Source organism: Microcebus murinus, chromosome 12, assembly GCF_040939455.1.
Source record: "Microcebus murinus isolate Inina chromosome 12, M.murinus_Inina_mat1.0, whole genome shotgun sequence".
NCBI lineage: Eukaryota > Metazoa > Chordata > Mammalia > Primates > Cheirogaleidae > Microcebus > Microcebus murinus.
Window position 1 is genome coordinate 45,449,553 of NC_134115.1, and position 18,757 is coordinate 45,468,309.

General features: G+C 41.1%; 1 protein-coding gene and 1 non-coding gene across 3 annotated transcripts in view; one reads left to right on the forward strand and one right to left on the reverse strand.

Annotated features, from left to right (window-relative positions):
• The window catches only part of SAXO1 (stabilizer of axonemal microtubules 1), a 98,009-nt gene that overhangs the window by 20,266 nt on the left and 58,986 nt on the right, over positions 1-18,757 (reverse strand). Inside the window, exons 1-2 of one of the 2 annotated variants that reach the window (XM_076008769.1) lie at positions 5,065-5,154; positions 2,168-2,347 (exon numbers count right to left, since the gene is read on the reverse strand). In XM_076008769.1, the coding sequence (XP_075864884.1) occupies positions 2,168-2,217 (50 nt within the window). In that variant the 5' untranslated portion in view covers positions 2,218-2,347; positions 5,065-5,154. Of the gene's footprint in view, positions 1-2,167; positions 2,348-5,064; positions 5,155-18,757 lie in introns of those variants that run through there. The other variant, XM_012769708.2, reaches the window with a different exon arrangement.
• LOC142874735 (small nucleolar RNA SNORA48) lies at positions 11,256-11,390 on the forward strand. The gene has a single exon (XR_012922369.1). It is a non-coding gene; the product is annotated as a small nucleolar RNA SNORA48 (small nucleolar RNA).

Consider the following 18,757-nt stretch of genomic DNA (forward strand, 5'->3'; position numbering starts at 1 on the left):
GGAGGAGTGGGGTATGTGGGGTTGTATCTGGCGCCGTGGAGCTTGCTGATGGGGTAGAGCTCCCGCCCGAGCCAAGGGCTTGTCCTCATTCTCCTAAGCTTGTGGGCGACTAACAAAGAGCATCCCTCGACATCCAACCCTCAAAGCATCCTCTTCTAGACTTCCAGAACAGGAGATAGAGCATCTGAAAGTCAACTGTACAACTCACATTGTGCTCTTGATTTCCTGTAAATTGGGTAGGAGGCTGAACATAATGTCTGCAAACCATCCCTCATCACCTCTCTCATCCTTTTCTACCAATTACATGTCTCTTATCCATCCTTTTCCCAGGACTCCTCATCGATGTTGACCAGGGTTTCTTAAAACGAAAGCCATGCTCAGGAATGGTTCACATCTCTCCTTGTGGTCTGTAGACTCTCAGAGACCAAGGATGCTGTTTTCTTGGCAAAATGAAGCACCAACTTTAGGGTTCATATTGTTTAATAAATCGTAGGTTGAAAAAATGATTACATAAAGTTACAACTTTCTAATACATCAGGAACCAGAAACATCATGCTTTAAACTAAATCATTTAAGATACATGCTTAGAATAAAAGTGACCAGATTTGAATCAAGCATCAGACAAGACCCTCGACTCCCCCCTGCCCAGAGGTCTCTGCCAACCTGAGGACTCCTTTGGCCTTGTGTTTATCCATCTGTGGGTCCTCCTGCCCCCATAACCCAGACAGGGACTACCCGTGGATCTAGAAGATAGCAGCTGTTAGTCAATAGGAGTACCTACAATCCACAACCTCATGAGCAGATGCTTCTAGCCCTATCCCAGGGAAAACCTAAACGCAGAATGAGTTAGAGCTGTTCTGCTTCACCTGAGCCATCTGGGACCTTTACTATCACAAAATTATAAGGCAAATGGGCAGTAACAGAAGGAGAAGTCACCAGGTCTTAAGCACCCATAATGTGCAAGCACCGTGCTGGCACAATTAGCACACACTATCACCTCTACCTCACAGCAATCCTGCCCTTCGAAGGAGGAACGGAGAAGGCAGAAAACAACATCAATCTTTCGGGTCTCACCTGGGGACAAAATTGTACCATCTGAGACTCTGCCCAATCACACCAAAAATGTTTCTACTCTGCTGGATCGCCAGTCACCGGTCACTACCTGGAGGTCACTAACCTAATTGTCAATAGCAGATTCTGCTAGAGCCTTACAACATGTGGAACAACCCTAAGTCTGAGAATCTTCCTCCATGTCCTCAATACAGACACAGGCACTGAACCATGTGGCTCAGCCTCTGCACAGACCTAGATTAAAAAAATCTTAGTTTGGAAATCAAGAGTAATTGAAAAGGAAATACACTCTGGGATTTTCTTTTGTTTTTTTTGTTTGGTTGGGTTTTTTTCAGACAAAGTCTTACTCTGTTACCTGGGCTTGAGTGCAGTGGCATCAGCATAGCTCACTGCAACCTCAAACTCCTGGGCTCAAGGAATCCTCCCGCCTCAGCCTCCCAAGTAGCTAGGACTACAGGTCTGTGCTACCACACCTGGCTAATTTTTCTGTTTGTAGTAGAGAGAGGGTCTCACTCTTGCTCAGGCTGGTCTGGAACTCCTAGTCTCAAGCTATCCTCCTCCCTCGGCCTTCCAGAGTGCTAGGATTACAGGCATGAGCCACCACACCCAGCCACTTTGTTCATATTTCTTAAAGAACATTTAGGAGAATGCCAATTCAAAATCTACAGAATAATTTCCAAAAAGGCTCATTTTTTTCTCTATTATCAAGTTCTCTTTCACCACCACCACCCAAGCTGATCTGGATCCTCTCATGTGATGAAGCCCAAAACTCAGCAGCCCTCCCCTTTTTTCCATCCCTTTATTACTTTACTTATCTTCCAGCCTTTATTATTTAATATATAGATCAGTTTAGCCTTCCCCTGCACCTAACCCCAGCAAGCAAGAATCTTTTTTAAGGGGGAGTGTGGGGAAAAATCAAGCAGGCTAATAGGGTTTTTTTCAGAGACACAGTACATTAGCATTAAGGCAGTCATTCCATATGTCGATACTGCACATTAATGCATCGATACTGCACATTGCATTAATATTGCACGTGAGTACTGTACATTGGTATTGTAGTGTTATACTTGCATACATTGATGCTATTTGTCCTCACCTTGCTGTGGTCAGGCCTTCCATCGGTATGGACCCTTTCCGGTACTCCATCCTGGGCTTGAAGGACTCTCTGGGCAGGTAAGAGTGATAGATAGGGTAGTTCTCGGTGTATTCGGAGAGTAGACATGGTTTCTCTGTTTTATCATAAATCTTGGTAGGGAGATGTGGACAGTGATGCCGCCTATAAAAGACACATGGAGTTAGGTTGGTTGCCTTCTTGGGAGGAATACATCCATTTTGATAAGGCTACCCCCTCCAAATGGGACCCAGACTGTAGTAATAAAACCATATGACGGCTGGCATTGAAAACCAGAATTTAACCCTTCTTTTTTTTTCAACTAATCCATGTGAAGTAGCCAGAATTTAGAAGATGGTTAGTCAAAATTCCTTTGGTTATAAAATTACACACAAGCATGGCTGGTGTTCAGCTGCTACACATGCCACTCTACTTTCTTATAAACACTGGAATACTTCCATACCATGATAGAAAGTGGCTGTGGTCCCCGAGCTCTCTGAGTGCCACCCAGCTGCCCCACACCTTCCCACCCACCCAGTAAATAAGGGCTTACTACTGACCGACCTAACAGGGTGCTCCAAGCCTCTGCTCTAGGGCCAGGTCACTGTCGTTTCTAACTGGCCAGTTAGAAAAGACCAATTCAGAATGTCAGTACTGCACACACGTGGCATCACACAAAGCAAAACCACCTCAGCTTTGTTTTTTTTTATTTCAGCATATTATAGGGGTACCACCTCAGTCCTGAGTCCATTAAACACCATGTGAAACCATCTTCACATGGAAAGGCTCATTCCTTCATTCTTTGAGGTCTCACCTAAATTACTACATCCTTAGACTTACCCTGATCATCTTATACTGAAATAGACCCCACCACCCCCGGCCCTCTCCTCACCCCTCTTCTCTGCGCACAAACACATTTCCATTATCCTGTGTGTGCCTTTCTCATCACTTACTGTACCTGTAATTGGCAGATCTGGTGAGTTTATCGTCTGTCTCTTCTGTAAAGCTCAGGACCTTTTCAATCTTGTTCACTGCTACACCCCTAGTACCTCACATCCTGCCTGGCACATAGTACACACTTAGTGAACATTTACTGAATGAATGACTGAGTATACAACTGAGTAATTAAGTAAACTTTATGCCTTGTTATGAATGGGCCAGATGATAGAGAATATTTGAAATTATAATTTATAGTAAGCTTTTCCATTTTACATGCATGGTAATAAATGAAAATTATTCTGCTTACAGCTGGACTGAGAGCAGCTGTTGGAACTGTCAAGAACTAAGTACGCAGTGTACCGATTACTTGTGTGCCCACAGACAATCTTTACAAATCATTCGGGATGCCTCTAGTCATCAGCCACCAGCACGTATGCACAAACTCCACGTTAGGGATTTCCAAATTAGTTATATCAGGGAATGGCATCGAATTGTTTTCACATTGGACCGATTTTAATCACAAAAACTAAAATACAGTACTCTTGGGCAGCACACGGGGAAAGGCAGAGAAAATGAGAGAGAGAAAGAGACACTAAGAACTCATCACCACTCTCACATAAAGCTATTTTCCAGGCAGCGATCAGCAAGCTGCTCCTGTTGTTCCTAAGTTCAACATTTACATAAAGGTTGCTACCCCCACTGCTATTACTAACATATACCTTATATGTTATTAACATATATACATACATATATGTTAACATATACCTCTCTCCAACCCCACCACTCCCCAGAGAAAATTACCAATGCCTGTGTCAATCATATAGCTATATCTGCATATTAACAGGTACCTTTAGAGATATTCCTATTTATTTTCTTCTCATTTCTAGATTTGTGTATGAGAAAAGCCTTAAGAGAGTATAAAATCACCTCATTTGCTTTTTATTTTTATTATAGAAGTAGTATTAATTCATACTATATTTTAGATGTTCCTTATTTATAAGGAAATTTTTCATAAATATGCTGTCCTTATAGTATGAATATCTAAATTTCACACTGTTGAATATAAAAGTTGTTTTCTTTTTCAAAATGCACATTGGTAGCATTTAATATACAAAGCTATTTGTACATTGACTGTATATTTTATAAACATTTGATAAACTGTCTTTTAATAAGAGACAGTACACGAGTATATAAGTTGAATGCTTTAAAATATCTTCTATCCACTAAAGAGATAAATTGTTGTGTTTGCATAACAAAATAACCATCTCCCACAGCATATAAATGTTAGATATTACCATTCCTATGCTCACAGTCAGTCCAATTATCTGAGATTTCAATCTGAGCCAACCTATTATCCTATCATTTTAGGATTCCTACAAACCTCAAATCAAAAGCCAAGAAGCACTGTCTACCAAAAATACCTCTGTGTATATATATTTTATTCACCCACACACTTTGACAGAAAAGTCAAGACTTTACTAGGGATAAGATTCAGGCATTTACAATAAAATGGACTCCATAGGCATAGCAATATTTTCCCTCTCCAGTGCCCCTGTTTTTTAAGCCAGTAAAATTTTGCTTTTATATAATCCCTTTTCCATATCCTTACTTTTTAAAAAAAATGTAACACACTGTAAGGATTTATTCCAAAAGAAAAATAAATTTCATGGCAAAATACTGCAATGTGATCAGTACCATGAGAGGGATTTCAGTGCAGCAACAAGCTTCCATCCAGACACTCAAGTTCCATTAAATGGAATTATATCAATATATACTTATAGGGAAGACTTTCACTTATTGTTAGTTAACTGAAACCTTGTCTTGCTTTGAAGACAGAAAAACTCTTATCCAAAACTAAATGTTTCATTGCCTGAGTTTGTTCATGGGGTTGCTTGCTTTCCCCACCTGTACCCATATACACCCTGATACCCCTTTTGAGATACCTAGCACTGTGTGTCTCCTCCTTGTTGGTCTGCCTGCTCCTTCATTAACCAGGAGTTCCTCATGGATAACGACCAAGTCTTACATCTCTGTGTACTGGAAGATAGTCCAATGTTTAATATATTTATTTAATAGATGGACAGTGGACAGATTATAAGAAGATGAATTGCTGATAGAAAGAGATAATTACAAGTCATCAGGAAAAGGGAAATGACTGACTTGTTCTAACATTAGTAGAGCCAAAAGGGAAAAGACCTAGAGTCAGTTTTTATGGAACCAAGTGTCTACGTTAGTTTGTGGAATCTCCATACTTGGGGTATTTAAAAGTAGGCTTGTTTGGCCATGAACCAAAGGACTAAGACCTCTCCAAGCTCTGTGATACCTGTAACATTTTAACAGCTGCTTTAGCCACCTTGTTCAGGTGCATACTCAAGCAAACCCAGATGGCACCAATAGTCAGGGAAGGAAAAGAGGAGGGAGGTTTCTTTCATCTAGCAGAACACTCTGAAGTCCTCCACACCAGAATTTGTGACCCCAGAGGTAAAAGGGAATAACTGACTTTCTCTAATACTTGGAAAAGGGAGTAGTGGAGACCTTTAATGGAACCCAGAAAAAGCTAATAGTTGATTCTGAGCATTGACTCCAAGCTAGAATCATAGAATTTTAAAATTGAAAGGGGCCATGGAAAATATTTGATCCAATGTCTCCACCATGCAAATGAAAAATATGAAGCTCAGAATGATGTATATGACCTAGCCATGGATAGCTTAAATCTCTATGATGTCTTCATGACCAGGTATGTCTCCTGACATGCAAGTAGCTCAAGCCATTTACAACTCAGGCAACCCTAGAATGGATGGATATAAGTATGTAACAGGTATCTCTCTAGAATAATGCCATCTAAGAGAAATAGAATGCAAGCCATGAATGAGAACCATATATGTCATTTTAAATTTTCTAGTAGCCACATTAAAAAGGTAAAAAAAAAAAAAAAAAAAAAAAAAAAAACAGGCATGGTGGTATGCACCTATAGTCCCAGCTACTCAGCAGGTTGAGGTGGGAGGTTCGCTTAAGCCCAGGAGTTCAAGGCTGTAATGCATTATGATCGTGCCTATGAATAACCACCGAACTCCAGCTTGGGCAACACAGAAACACCCATCTGTAAAAAAAAAAAAAACAAATAAAAATATATAAAAAGGTAAAAAGAAACAGGTGAAAATTTTAACAACATTTTATTTAACCCAATATATCTAAAATATTATTACTTCAACATGTAATTAGTATAAAAATTAATGAGACATTTTACCTTCTCATTACACTTCAAAATCCAGTGTGTTGTGCATTTACAGCACATCAGTTCAGATGAGCCGTATTTCAAGTGCTCAATGGCCACATGATAGTAGCTTCCCTACTGGAAAGTGCAGATCTAGAATTTGAAGGTACAGATAAAAGAACTGCAAGCACTTGGGTACTGGAAGTTTTCTCTAAAAGTGTGGGAAAGGCAAAGATGCTAAGAAATATTTTTGTTGACTGAAAGGGGATTTGTCTCTTTCTTGAACTCTCTGGCCTGCCTTCATGTGAAATAATCAGAGGCTTTAAAAGACAAAAAAATTAAGGAGTTTTCCATAACTCACCTCAATCTATGACATCAAGCTTCAGTTTTACAAACCAGTAACACTCTCTGCAGCTGCTTTCTTGACACTGCCACTTTTCCAAAATGCTTCCCTTCCTTCAAGGCCCACCTTGAAGGCCACCAGTACTACACCCCCCCCACCATCTCCCCACGAAGCTGTGCCAATCCCACTACACACCATTACTGGCTGTGCACAGAGAGTGCATGGGGTTGTGTCCCTACCTCTTTCAGGACCCTAGCTTATACAGTCCTCTACTTATAAACTTTCCCATTAAAAATTTTTACAGCTGCAAACAAAGCTGTTCATCAAAACACAAGCATGGCTGTTCTTCTTGCCACCAACTGGCAGCATGAAGAGTAGCTGGAGTAACACAACTTTGGGCTTTCAAACAAATGAACTTCCAATGGTCTTGTAGAACCTACACTGTTTGTAAGGAGGGCAGCACCTGTGGATACTGATCATTTGTCTGGCCTCCACTGCTTTGGATGTCCAGGGGACTTTGGAGTCCCCTGCAGAGCCTATCCTGGTGTGGGCAGTGGCGAGGGTTCTCCTTCATTCGGGGAGGCAGAGCACATAGTGGAAACGGACTCCAGAGGCAGTTCCTAGGTTTCCAGTCCTAGCTCTGCCGCTGACTACTTGTGTAATGTTCAGAACTTTACTATGGTTACTATGTGGATAACAACTTCTACTGCTTAGTGTGACTATGTAGATTAAATCAGGTACTGGAGGTAAAAGGCCTGGCCCCGTCCAAGGCAAGCACTCTGTAATTAATAGGCTACATTTATGGAGCAATTATTATGCACTACTTGGGCTTAGAGTTTTATATGTTATCCCATCTAATCCTCACAGCAATGCTATGAGAGCATTTTATTATCATTCCCATTTAACAAACATGAAAACTGATGCTTAAGAGATGTTATCTTGCTCAAGGTCAAGTAGCCAGAAGGTGATGAAGCCAAGACTAGAAGCCCAGGTCTGCCTCATTTCAAAGCCTATGCTCTTAATCACAGCCATATACTATGTGGCTTAATGGGATGTTAGCCTATACCAAATACCTGTTTCCTGGCTTCTCTGATAAACCTAAGGGCAGATTAATAGACAGATCTTTCACCTGCCCCTTCCAAGTTCCCTGGGCTACACTCAGAGTCTTCCAAGACAGGACATTCTCTCCTTTCCCACTGACCCTAAAAATATCCCAATACAGACCAACAAATAGATATACTTCCAACTGCTCTTTAGGAGGTCAAACTGTCACTCTTTGCTGATATTATCTTATATCTATTAGAGAAAACCTCAAAGATTCTGCAAGGGACTCCTGGAATTGATAAATTAATTCACCAAAGTCTCAGGCTACAAAATGAATGTACACAAATCAGTAGCATTCCTATATGCCAACAACAGTCAAGCTGAGAATGACATCAAAGACTCAATACCTTTCACAATAGTTACAAAGAAAATAAAATACCTAAGAATATATTTAACCAAGGAGGTGAAAGATCTCTACAAAGAGAACAAATGGAAAAACATGTGATGCTCATGGATGGACAGAATCAACATTGTTAAAAGTCCATACTACCCAAAGTGATTTACAGATTCAATGCAATCGCCATCAAAACACCATTATTCTTCACAGATCTAAAAAAATAATTCTATGCTTTGTTTGAAACCAGAAAAGAGTCCAAATAGCCAAAACAATCTTAAGCAAAAGGAACAAATCTAGAGTCATCACTTTACTATACTTTACCAGGGGTCCTCAAACTTTTTAAACAGGCAGCCAGTTCACTGTCCCTCAGATGATTGGAGAGTACGCACTGTGGGCCCGGGGTGAGTCAGCTGCTAAGCAGGACAGGCAGCAGTGCCAAAAACACCTGGTGGGCCGGATAAATGTCCTGGGCAGGCAGCATGTGGCCTGCGGGCTGTAGTTTGAGGACGCCTGCTTTAAGCTATGCTGCAAGGCTATAGTAACCAAAATAGCATGGTACCGGCCCAAAAATAGAGAGACAGACCAATGAAACAGAGCATAGAATGCAGATATAAACCCATCCCCATCCACATATTGCCATCTGATCTTTGACAAAGTAGACAGCAATATTCACTGGGGAAAAGAAGCCCTATTCAATAAATGGTGCTGGGAAGATTGGATAGCCACATGTAGAAGATTGAAACAGGATCCATCTCTTTCACCACTCACAAAAATTAATTCAAGATGGATAACCGATTTAAATTTCAGACATGAAACCATAAGAATTCTGGAAGAAAATGTCGGAAAAACTCTTCTAGATATCATCTTAGGCAAAGAATTTATTTATGAAGAAGACCCTAAGGACAATCACAGCAACAACAAAGATAATGAAATTGAAAAACTTCTGCATGGTCAAGAAAACAATCAATAGAGCAAATAGACAACCTACAGAATGGGAGAAAATATTCACATGCTATACATCTGATAAAGGGCTAATCACCATAATCTACAAAGGACTCAAGCAAATCAGCAAGAAAAAAAAAATCAAACCACCACATTAAAAAGTGGGCAAAAGACATGAACAGAAGCTTCTCAAAAGAAGATAGACTAATGACATATGAACATATGAAATAAACATATGGAAAATATGCTCAATGTCACTAATTATCAGAGAAATGCAAATCAAAACCACAATGAGATATCACCTAATACCAAGTGAGAATGGCTTTTATCAAAAAGTCCCAAAACCATAGATGCTGGTGCACTGGTCCTGTGACTGAAAAAAAAGAAAAGAAAAGGAAAAGAAAAAAACAAACATAGATGCTGGCATGGATACAGAGAAAAGGAACACTTATACACTGTTGGTGGGACTGCAAACTAGTACAACCTCTACGGAAAATAGTATGGAGATTTCTCAAAGAACTAAAAGTAGACATACCATTTGATTCAGCAATCCCACTACTGGGTATTTGCCCAAAGGAAAAAAAAGTCATTTTATCAAAAAAAACACTTGCACTAGAATGTTCATTATAGCACAATTCACAATCACAAAGATGTGGAATCAACACAAGCATCCATCAATTCGTGAGTGAATAAAATGTGATATACATGTATCATGGAGTACTACTCAGCCATAAAAAAAATTAATACCTTTTGCAAGCGGGCAGTGGCTCACGCCTATAATCCTAGCACTCTGGGAGGCCACAGCGGGAGGACTGCTTGAGCTCAGGAGTTCAAGACCAGCCTGAGCAAGAGTGAGACCCCATCTCTACTAAAAGATAGAAAAATCAGCAGGGCATTGTGGCATGTGCCTGTAGTCCCAGCTACTTGGGACGTTGAGGCAAGAGGATCTCTTGAATCTAGGAGTTTGAAGTTGCAGTGAGCTATGATGATGCCACTGCACTCTACTGAGGGCAACAGAGCAAGAATCTGTCTCAAGAAAAAAACACAAACTTTTGCAACAATCCGGATGGAACCGGAGACCATTCTCCTAAGTGAAGTATGGCAAGAATGGAAAATCAAACACCACATGTACTCACTATTAAATTGGAACTAACCGATCAGTACTCATGTGCACAGATGGAAGTAAAACTCAGTGGAAATCAGGCAGGTGGGAGGAGAGGGTAGGGTACAATAATGCCCACTATCTGGGTGATGGGCACACACTTATAACTTTGACTCAAGCAATATAAAAGCGATCCATGTAAACTGTTTGTTTATAAATGTTTTATTTGTACCCCTGTAATATTCTAAAATTTAAAAAAGATAACTCAATTTTCTTTGCTTCCTAAACAAGAGAGTGTCATCAGATAAAGTAAAAACAGTGACAATCAGGGAAACAAAGAATATGAAATGCTAGATCTAGAAGGACCCTAGAGATCAGCCAACCCTACTGTTCATACAGATAGGGACGCTGAAGGCCAAAAGACGCTGAGTCACTGTCCAAGGTCACACAGCTGGTCAGCAGCAGCCTTCACCCCAGGGCCCATATTACCTCCCACGTAATTGACTTGCATTTACAATTCAATTTCAAAACCAAAGTTCAGGCTCTTTAAAGGATTTGCAGCCCATTTTTCCTTTTTCCCAGGAGTTGAGAGCTTGTGACCTGTCACAGCTGCTGTGCAAGGGAGAACAGTGCAGAAAATGCATTCTTAGTCTAAGAGAGGAGAAGGTGCTGAGAATCGCCAAACCTCAAGTCATAAAAGTCATCCTTCCATTCCAGTAGTTTAGAAACATTCTAGAGTGTCTGGAATAGCAAAAACTGAGGTGCTAGGGGCAGGGCCTTCTCAAGAGGAGGACCCAGGTCCCTGGAATCGTGTTCTCCTTTAACAGCCCCACACCCCAGTTAGCAGATGCTTCTCCTGAAGTCCATGTGTATTTAAAACTTTTAAAATATTTGCTAAAATTTATTCTCTTGTATTTATAACATACTGAGAGGCCAAGGGACAACTCAAAATGTTTTTATGAAATGCAAAATAAGATCATTGTGAACATAGATATACTTCGTGACAATCTTGAGACAAGACACCTCACACTCCCTACCTGTATCTCCTCTGTATACATCTTTAAATCAGAAGAGTGTGACAAGTCCGAATGATGTCCCAGCCCTGGGCAGAGTGGCATCTGGTTGGTGGTGCCCATCTCACATCATCCAGGAACAAAGCAACCCCTTGTTTATCCCAGCTAGGCTTTTGGTCTGTGCCTATGCCTGGTTCATGCCTTGGTCACATGAAAAAAAGTCTGAATGAATCCAGTTTATACCCTGCCCATGGTGCTAGTGAAACAAGCAGGGATTATAAACAGGAACCCTTTGGTAGAGACTAATCCTTCAGGGGATCCCATCCCAGGCAACAGAAAGCAGGGTCAAACCCTTAAAAATAAGTCAGAGAAAAAGCAACCTTAGTGATTATCTGGTACAAACGTAACAAATAAATGCAAATGATATACCAGCTAGCAGTTGTTGCCTGGGACATAGCAAAAAGATTCTGAGGCCATACCAAGTTTAGTAGGCAAGACTACCTGGGTTGATTAACCAGATCAACCAGGGGCCCTGGGTTAGGGCAGTGGGGTGGGTGAAAAAGATGCGGGACGGAAGGGAAGAGATTCCTGGTGGAAATGTCCACAGGCTTCTGAAAATGATGACTTGTAGGAATCACACATTTGGAAGACATCTGAATGACAACGACGCCATAAGAACGTGAAGCTGCCAAGAAGAGAAAAGAATAAAAACAAAACCTTGGAAAATTCATATTTGGAAAGGAGGAAAAGTAGTTTTAAGAAAAAAAAAAAACTGACAAAAAGAGTAAGAAAATTCAGTATCACAGATGTCAAATAAAGAAGATATTTTTAAATGTTCAATGGTTAAATGCCCCAGAAAAACCAAAAGGCATGAGGGCAGAGAAAAAGAACATCTCATTTAGTGGCCAGAAAGCAACTTCAGTAGAGTGGGACCAAGGAATCGATGCTGCTGGAGAAGTGGAGGGAGACGTGAAAGACCACCGTTCTGAAAAATATGGTGGCAAAAGCCATGAAAAAGGTACAACAGGAGGGTCCAGAAAATACAGGTAGGTAGAAGAATCAGGAGGTGCACAAGGAATGTCAACAAAGTGACAACTGCCACAGGGGAGTGGGTAGAAGTGAAGTCAGATCATCTTTGCAGGTAGCGGAACAGATTTGTGGATAGGGATTCTTTGATAAGCAAAAATGATTGACGGAGCAAGAGCCTGGACTGGCCAGGAGATCTGCTTAAAGAAGGGAGGGGGCCGAGGTTAAAGAGACGATTTGAGAGGAGAGGAGGGAATCAGGAGCATGAGGTTGATGGCCTCGACACAGGGCACAAGGCATCCACAGAAAGTGGATGCGAACAGCAGGAATAGAAGCTAGCAGAGAGGCTCGAGGTGCACACGGTGTACTCTTGGGAGTGTGCTGAAAGAATGTTAAAAGAGAATGGCAGACTGGACTCTAGGAGCAGTGACACTAGGCCCAGCTGGCCACTTTCAGCAGCAGTGCTGAGCAGCAATGAAAGGCTGAACGATGACTAGGAGGTGACAGGCAGATGAGAGGAGCTCCTTTGGGACCGGCAGCCGTGGGTCAGGCTGAGCGGGCAGGAGGGACGTCAGCCAGAGCCTCTGGTCCATTGGAGGAGCTGAGGGCCAGGACACAGCAACAGAGAACATGTTTGGGGGCTACTGGGGACCTCCTGGGCTCTCTCAGTCCCTTTCCCCTTGGCGATCAAAAGAGAGAAGAGTTCCTTCTCTAAAAAAAAACTTAGAGATGCCTCTCCAACAAGGTGCAATTGGTCAAAGCATCCCTAAGACACATGAGGCAGGATTTTGGCAATGGCTTCACCAAGTTTTGGAGGGAGACACACAAAGAAACATGCCAGTCACCAGGGTAGCTTCTCTTTCCACCTCTTATGGAACCAATCCTCTAGGGGAAGAAAGGCACCACCCAGGCTGTTCTAACTGTACACATCTTTTCATGAGGCCCTGGGAACACTCCACCTGGAACCCTGTCCCTATCCATTACTTTTTACTTCCTTCAGGTTTCAGCTCAAAAATCCCTCCTGCCACGTCTTCTTGCATCCCATAGCTAGGCCAAGTTCACTCTGCTCTTCCCCACATTTATTACATGCTTATAGCTGCTACTCAGAGTCTGGCTTAGATTGGGGGAGGGAGGGCTTGCATGCCACTGCCTCAGTGCATAGCATGTGATGGGCACTCAGTACAGGATTGCTGAAAGCATTCCAGAACAGGGCAAGCATCACAGATGTGTAGGTTTTGTCCATTGTGGCCTGACTGATGAGCATACTTGCAAACTCTTTGAAAAGAAAAGCCACTGGCTAGACTCATATTTGTGTGTCCCTGTGCAGTGCCTTCCTACATGAAATTGGTTTTAAAAACAAATCCCTGAACTTTAACCCTATCTCATATCTTACACACAATTTGAGCTAGATCACAAACCTAAATGAGAGAGCTAGAATTATAAAGCTTTTAGAAAACATAAGAGCAGATTTTTCTGTCTTAGGGGAAAGCAAAGATTTCTTAGATAGGTTGCAGAAAGTAATAACCATAAAGAAAAGAACTGGTAAATCAGACATTTGTTAAAGTCAGAAGCTTCCACTCATCAAAAGGTATCAGTGAGAAAATAGATAAGCAAGCCACACATACAGAGGCAATATTTGCAAAACATATATTTGCAAAAAATATTCTCACACATACAGAGACAATATTTGCAGAACATATCTAGCAAAGGCCTGGTATCTTGGATATAGAAAGATCATCTACAACTCTATAAAACAAATAAAAAAGATAACTAGGCAACTACTTGAACAGACATATCACAAAGATATACAAATGACCAATAAACATATACAAAAGTGCTTAACATCATTAGTCATCAGGGAAATGCAAATTTAAACCATGAGATCACACTACACACAGTCCAGAATAACCAATATGAAAAAGATTAACTAAACCTACTGTGGGCAGAGTGGAGCAATTGGAATTCTCATACGTTGTTGGCAGCAATGTGAAATGCTATGACCATTTTCAAAAAAGTTACAGAGGTTTCTTACACACTGAGCTACCTCCTAGCTCAGCAATTCCATTCCCGGTATTTATCCAAAAGAAATGAAAAACATACATTCACAGAATAGTTGGACAAGAATATTTATAGGAGCTTATTCATATAACTAAAAACAGCTCAGGTGTCCAGCAATAGGAAAATGGATAAACAAACTGTGATATAATCATTCAATAGAATACCACTCAGTGATTAAAAAGGAATGAACTATTTGAACACAGACAACAGCATAGATCTCAAGAACATTTTGCTGAAAGAAAAATTAATCAAGAGTGTATATTTTATGATTGCCTTTATATGAAAATCTGGAACAAAAGAAAGTGATCTTTAGTGGAGGGAAAAAATCAGATCAACGCATATCGTTGGGAGTGAGAGAAGAGATAGACTAGGAAGGGGCATGCAGGAATTTTCCAGACTATTGGCAATATTCTTTATCTTGATAGGGATTTGGGTTACATACGAAGGCACAGGAATTTGTCAAAACTCTGTAAATGCACCTGAAGATTTGCACATTTGATTGCAAAGTTTACAACAAAAGAAAAAAATAAACAACTATTGAACTGTAGTGAATGAAATGAATGCTGAACTATTCACCATAGGCCTGGCCTGAAATATATTTTTCAAAAAGATGAATGAATACATGGAAAGATGTGTCAATGTTAATGATAGAATCTAGGTAACAAATACACAGCCATCCACTTTAAAATTCTTCAACTCTGTTGTATGCTTGAAATTTTTCATAATAAAATGTTGGGCAGGAGGAAAATAGAACCCAAGAAAGTTTCTAAAAATCCCCAGATTTTTTTTTTTTTTAACATGATCACAGCTTTATGGTAGCATAAGAAAATGTCTCCACTGCTAGAAATGCATAATGAAGCATGCAGGGGTGAAATGACATGACGGCTGGATTGATGGATGAACCAAACGCGGGAAAATTTTAGTCATTGCTGCTGCTGGGAGTTGGACACATGTGGGGTTGTCATTCTAGTCCCTCTTTTTCGTAGATTTAATTTTTCCCCTAAATTAAGGAAATACAAAAACAGATCCCTAAGAGGCGGGGCCTACACAAAGTAAGTGTGCATCTGCTTAAGCAAGAGGTCCCTCGAGGCTAACAGGGCTTTAGTCCAACCACCTGGGACAGAGCAGGATCTTGATTTAAGCTGATGATAAGTGCAGAGCCAACAACCAAAAGCAGCTTCCCTTCTCACACTCTGAAGTCTGTATCAGCTGTGCTAGGCTTGCTCCCACATGGCCTTTCCGCATCATCCTGCCAAAAAGCAGCAAGCTCGCCTACTTCACTGGAGCTTCCCTCTCTTCTTAAGCAATCTCAGATCCTGTGAATTTCGGACGAAACCCGACAGCAGCTGCTCTAAACAAATCTTTCCAACGTTCTCTTCCAGGCACTGCAAAAAACAACCAAAGCCTCTTTAAATCCCTATTTTAAAATATAAAATAAGGATCTGATCCAGCATCTCACTCCTACCCAAGATCAGGTTGCTTGTGTAGCACGCTGAGATCACTCCTATCACAACATTGATTCCACAATATTAAAAAATGTTTGTCACCCAAACTAGACCCCTTTGGCAGGAGAATGGGGTATCTTGTTCACTATTACATAAACAGCTAAGCACAATTGCCTGGAACACCTACATGCTTAATAAGATATTTTTGGATGATGAACAATTTGTAAAACATTCAGTGTCTAGAGCTTTGCCATACAGTCCTATCTTATTCTTCCTGCAATCCTGAGAGCTAAACAGGGCATAAATCATTAACCCCACCACTGCCACTAATATCCCAGGATGAAGAAGTGAGGCCAACAGGATTAAGGACCTGCTCAATGTCAAAGAACAACAAGTGGTAAGATCAGGACTCATGTCTGTTTCGCTGACTCCTGAAGACACACTCTTTTCATCATATATCACAGTCTTTTCTGGTGAAAACTCGAATCCATCACTCAGAATAGGAGGACACTCCTCTACCCATAAGCACAGAACTTGGAGTTAAGGATTGTGTGGCCTCTGCCTTCCTAAGCTTGTGAATGAATGACACCTAGTGAGCATGGCTCTCACTTGGAAAGCAGGGAGAGCAAACAGCTGGATAAATGCCACCATCCATAAAACTCCAGATGTTTGGCTTGATGTGTCAACATGTTAAATGTCTCATATAATTAATTAAGGTAAAAAGATAACAGTTATGCTACTACACATCATGTTAACTTCCACCAACCAGCTGACATCAACCACTCAACATGTATCCATTTGTTTCATAATTTCTCTATCTACACATCCCTTTCCTCATTTTGCATAAATAATGATGAGCTGGGCTTTCACTGCTCCTTTCTAGGGGATGCTCATGGGCTGGCTAGGATTTCCCTGAGCTGTCATCTTTGAGGTCAGATTACCCCCAAGCAGTAGTTCATAAAAGACTCCTCCCTGCCCCTCCTAGCTTCAAGTTTGGAAAAAGAAGTATAAGTCCTGGTTGAGTCTATAAACAAACACTGGCCGTGGGTGGCAATGATCACTGCCGCTGCTCCCAACCAAATCTATCTACAAGCACATGAGACATAGCCCTAGATTTCTGCTTTGAGTTTCAGCAGGTGAACTGGCGACAACTTGGGTGGGGCCAAAAGGTCCACAGAGCAGGACTCCAGGAACAGCTGCATCTATCTCCCTCAGGAGAGTGTCCCAGTGTCTCTGGGGTACAAGCATGCTTTTTATGACCGTGCACAGAGTTACCGAAAGCCCTGGAGTCCTCACGTGCCTTCTGGAGTACTGTTCTCAAGCAGCTTACCAAGCACTTCAGTGTTTATAGATGTCCCACTACCTTGAGCCCCAAAGCGGCTCTCCTCGGCTTTCTCCCACCTGTCTGGGACACCCCAGTCCTCCTTCCCACGCCACACCTTTCCACCTGACTAGCCACAGGAAGGAGTACTTCTTTCCAGAACAGGGCCTTTCCACAGCAGCAAGTGGCAGAGCAAGCTGTGCAGACAGAAAGATCTAGATCTAGCAGTTGATGCCTAATTCAGACAGTGGGGGATTTTCTCTCCTGCTGGGAAGCTACCAAACTCCACCACCATAAACTGAATATTCCCCATGCCCCATCACTGCTGGCTTCAATTCTTGAAACCTCCAGAATTCAACTGATAACCCAAATTTCAACAACTGTTATATCCTCTATCAAAAAAGATTTGCCAAAGTTAATCTACATTTTTTTCTGCCTGCCTCTATGGAGCGTTTCAAAATTGGATCCAAACCTCCTATAATGTCATTAAAGTGAAAGAAAGATCATTTAAACAATGAGTGAAATGATTTCAGAAAAATAGCCTTACTTCACTAAGTTTATTCCTATGAGTCTCATAAGTATTTTTAAACAAGCATTTGATTCTTAGGCACTGAAGTCACTGTTATAAGACAACCCCCCACTCCAAAAAGAGTAGGAGGCTGGACTTCGAGTTTAATTATTACCACAGCTGAGCAGCTGGAATGAAATTACTTCCCCGTGCTGTGTGTTCATAATTCAACATGTCAAAGTGGTCTCTGATTTCATTAATGATTTTTTTTTCTCCATTTCTCCTCAGATGTTTAGCCCAAAGGGAAAATTTTTAAATCACCCCTTCCCAATTGTACTCTTTCAATATACTCTCTCTGGATATTAAAGTTTACTGATGGTGTAAACCCCACTCAATTCAATAAACTATACCATTGTAAAATGGTAAAGGCAACCCAGCCTCTCATCTCCAAACAAATATTCTGCTTTATATTGATTGACCAATAACCAATAACAAATGACCCAGGTTTTTGCTTTCATTACTTGACAAACACACACAGATTTCTGGCATAAAGAACCAAGTTGAAGCAATTCTTTTTTTTATTCTTTTGGGTTATATGTTTTAGCTAAAATCAGAACTTGTTAAATCTCTTGGGCTTCTGGAAGAATGTGGAAGAATGCAGAGGATTTAAAGAGCATTTCTTACTGGACCTCCCAGATGCTGGCGAAGTTCAAGGGAACAGGCGGTGCTAGAAGAAAACAGGCAGATATACACACTCAGCGGGTGTTAATTCCATTTTTGATTTTTGGTAGAAGATAGCCTTCCTTTATAAAAAAATTAATGAGATTCACAAAAATAAAAGTCTCAGCTCTCTAAAATCTTTGCAAATAACCCTCTTCTTTTTCTCATCTCAAATCTTTGAAGAAACAAACAGCATTCATTTCTATTAGACTCGCTGAAGACTATTTTCCATGGGGCCTTTGCCTTTTGTTCATAAATGTACAGAATTTGTACACCTTCAAACATGACAGTGTGGATACTTGACATTTATTGAACGCTACGCACCAGGCACAGCTCTTAACTCTTTATTATCTCACTTTGTAATAACCATGCTTAGACGCGAAGGCCTACAAAAGACTCAAACCCTGAGGTGGGGAGTCATGCTACATCAACAGTCTGGGGCTACAGAGAACCGTCACGGAACCAGCTCGCCGCAAAAGGCGCAGAAGGGCAATTTATGCATT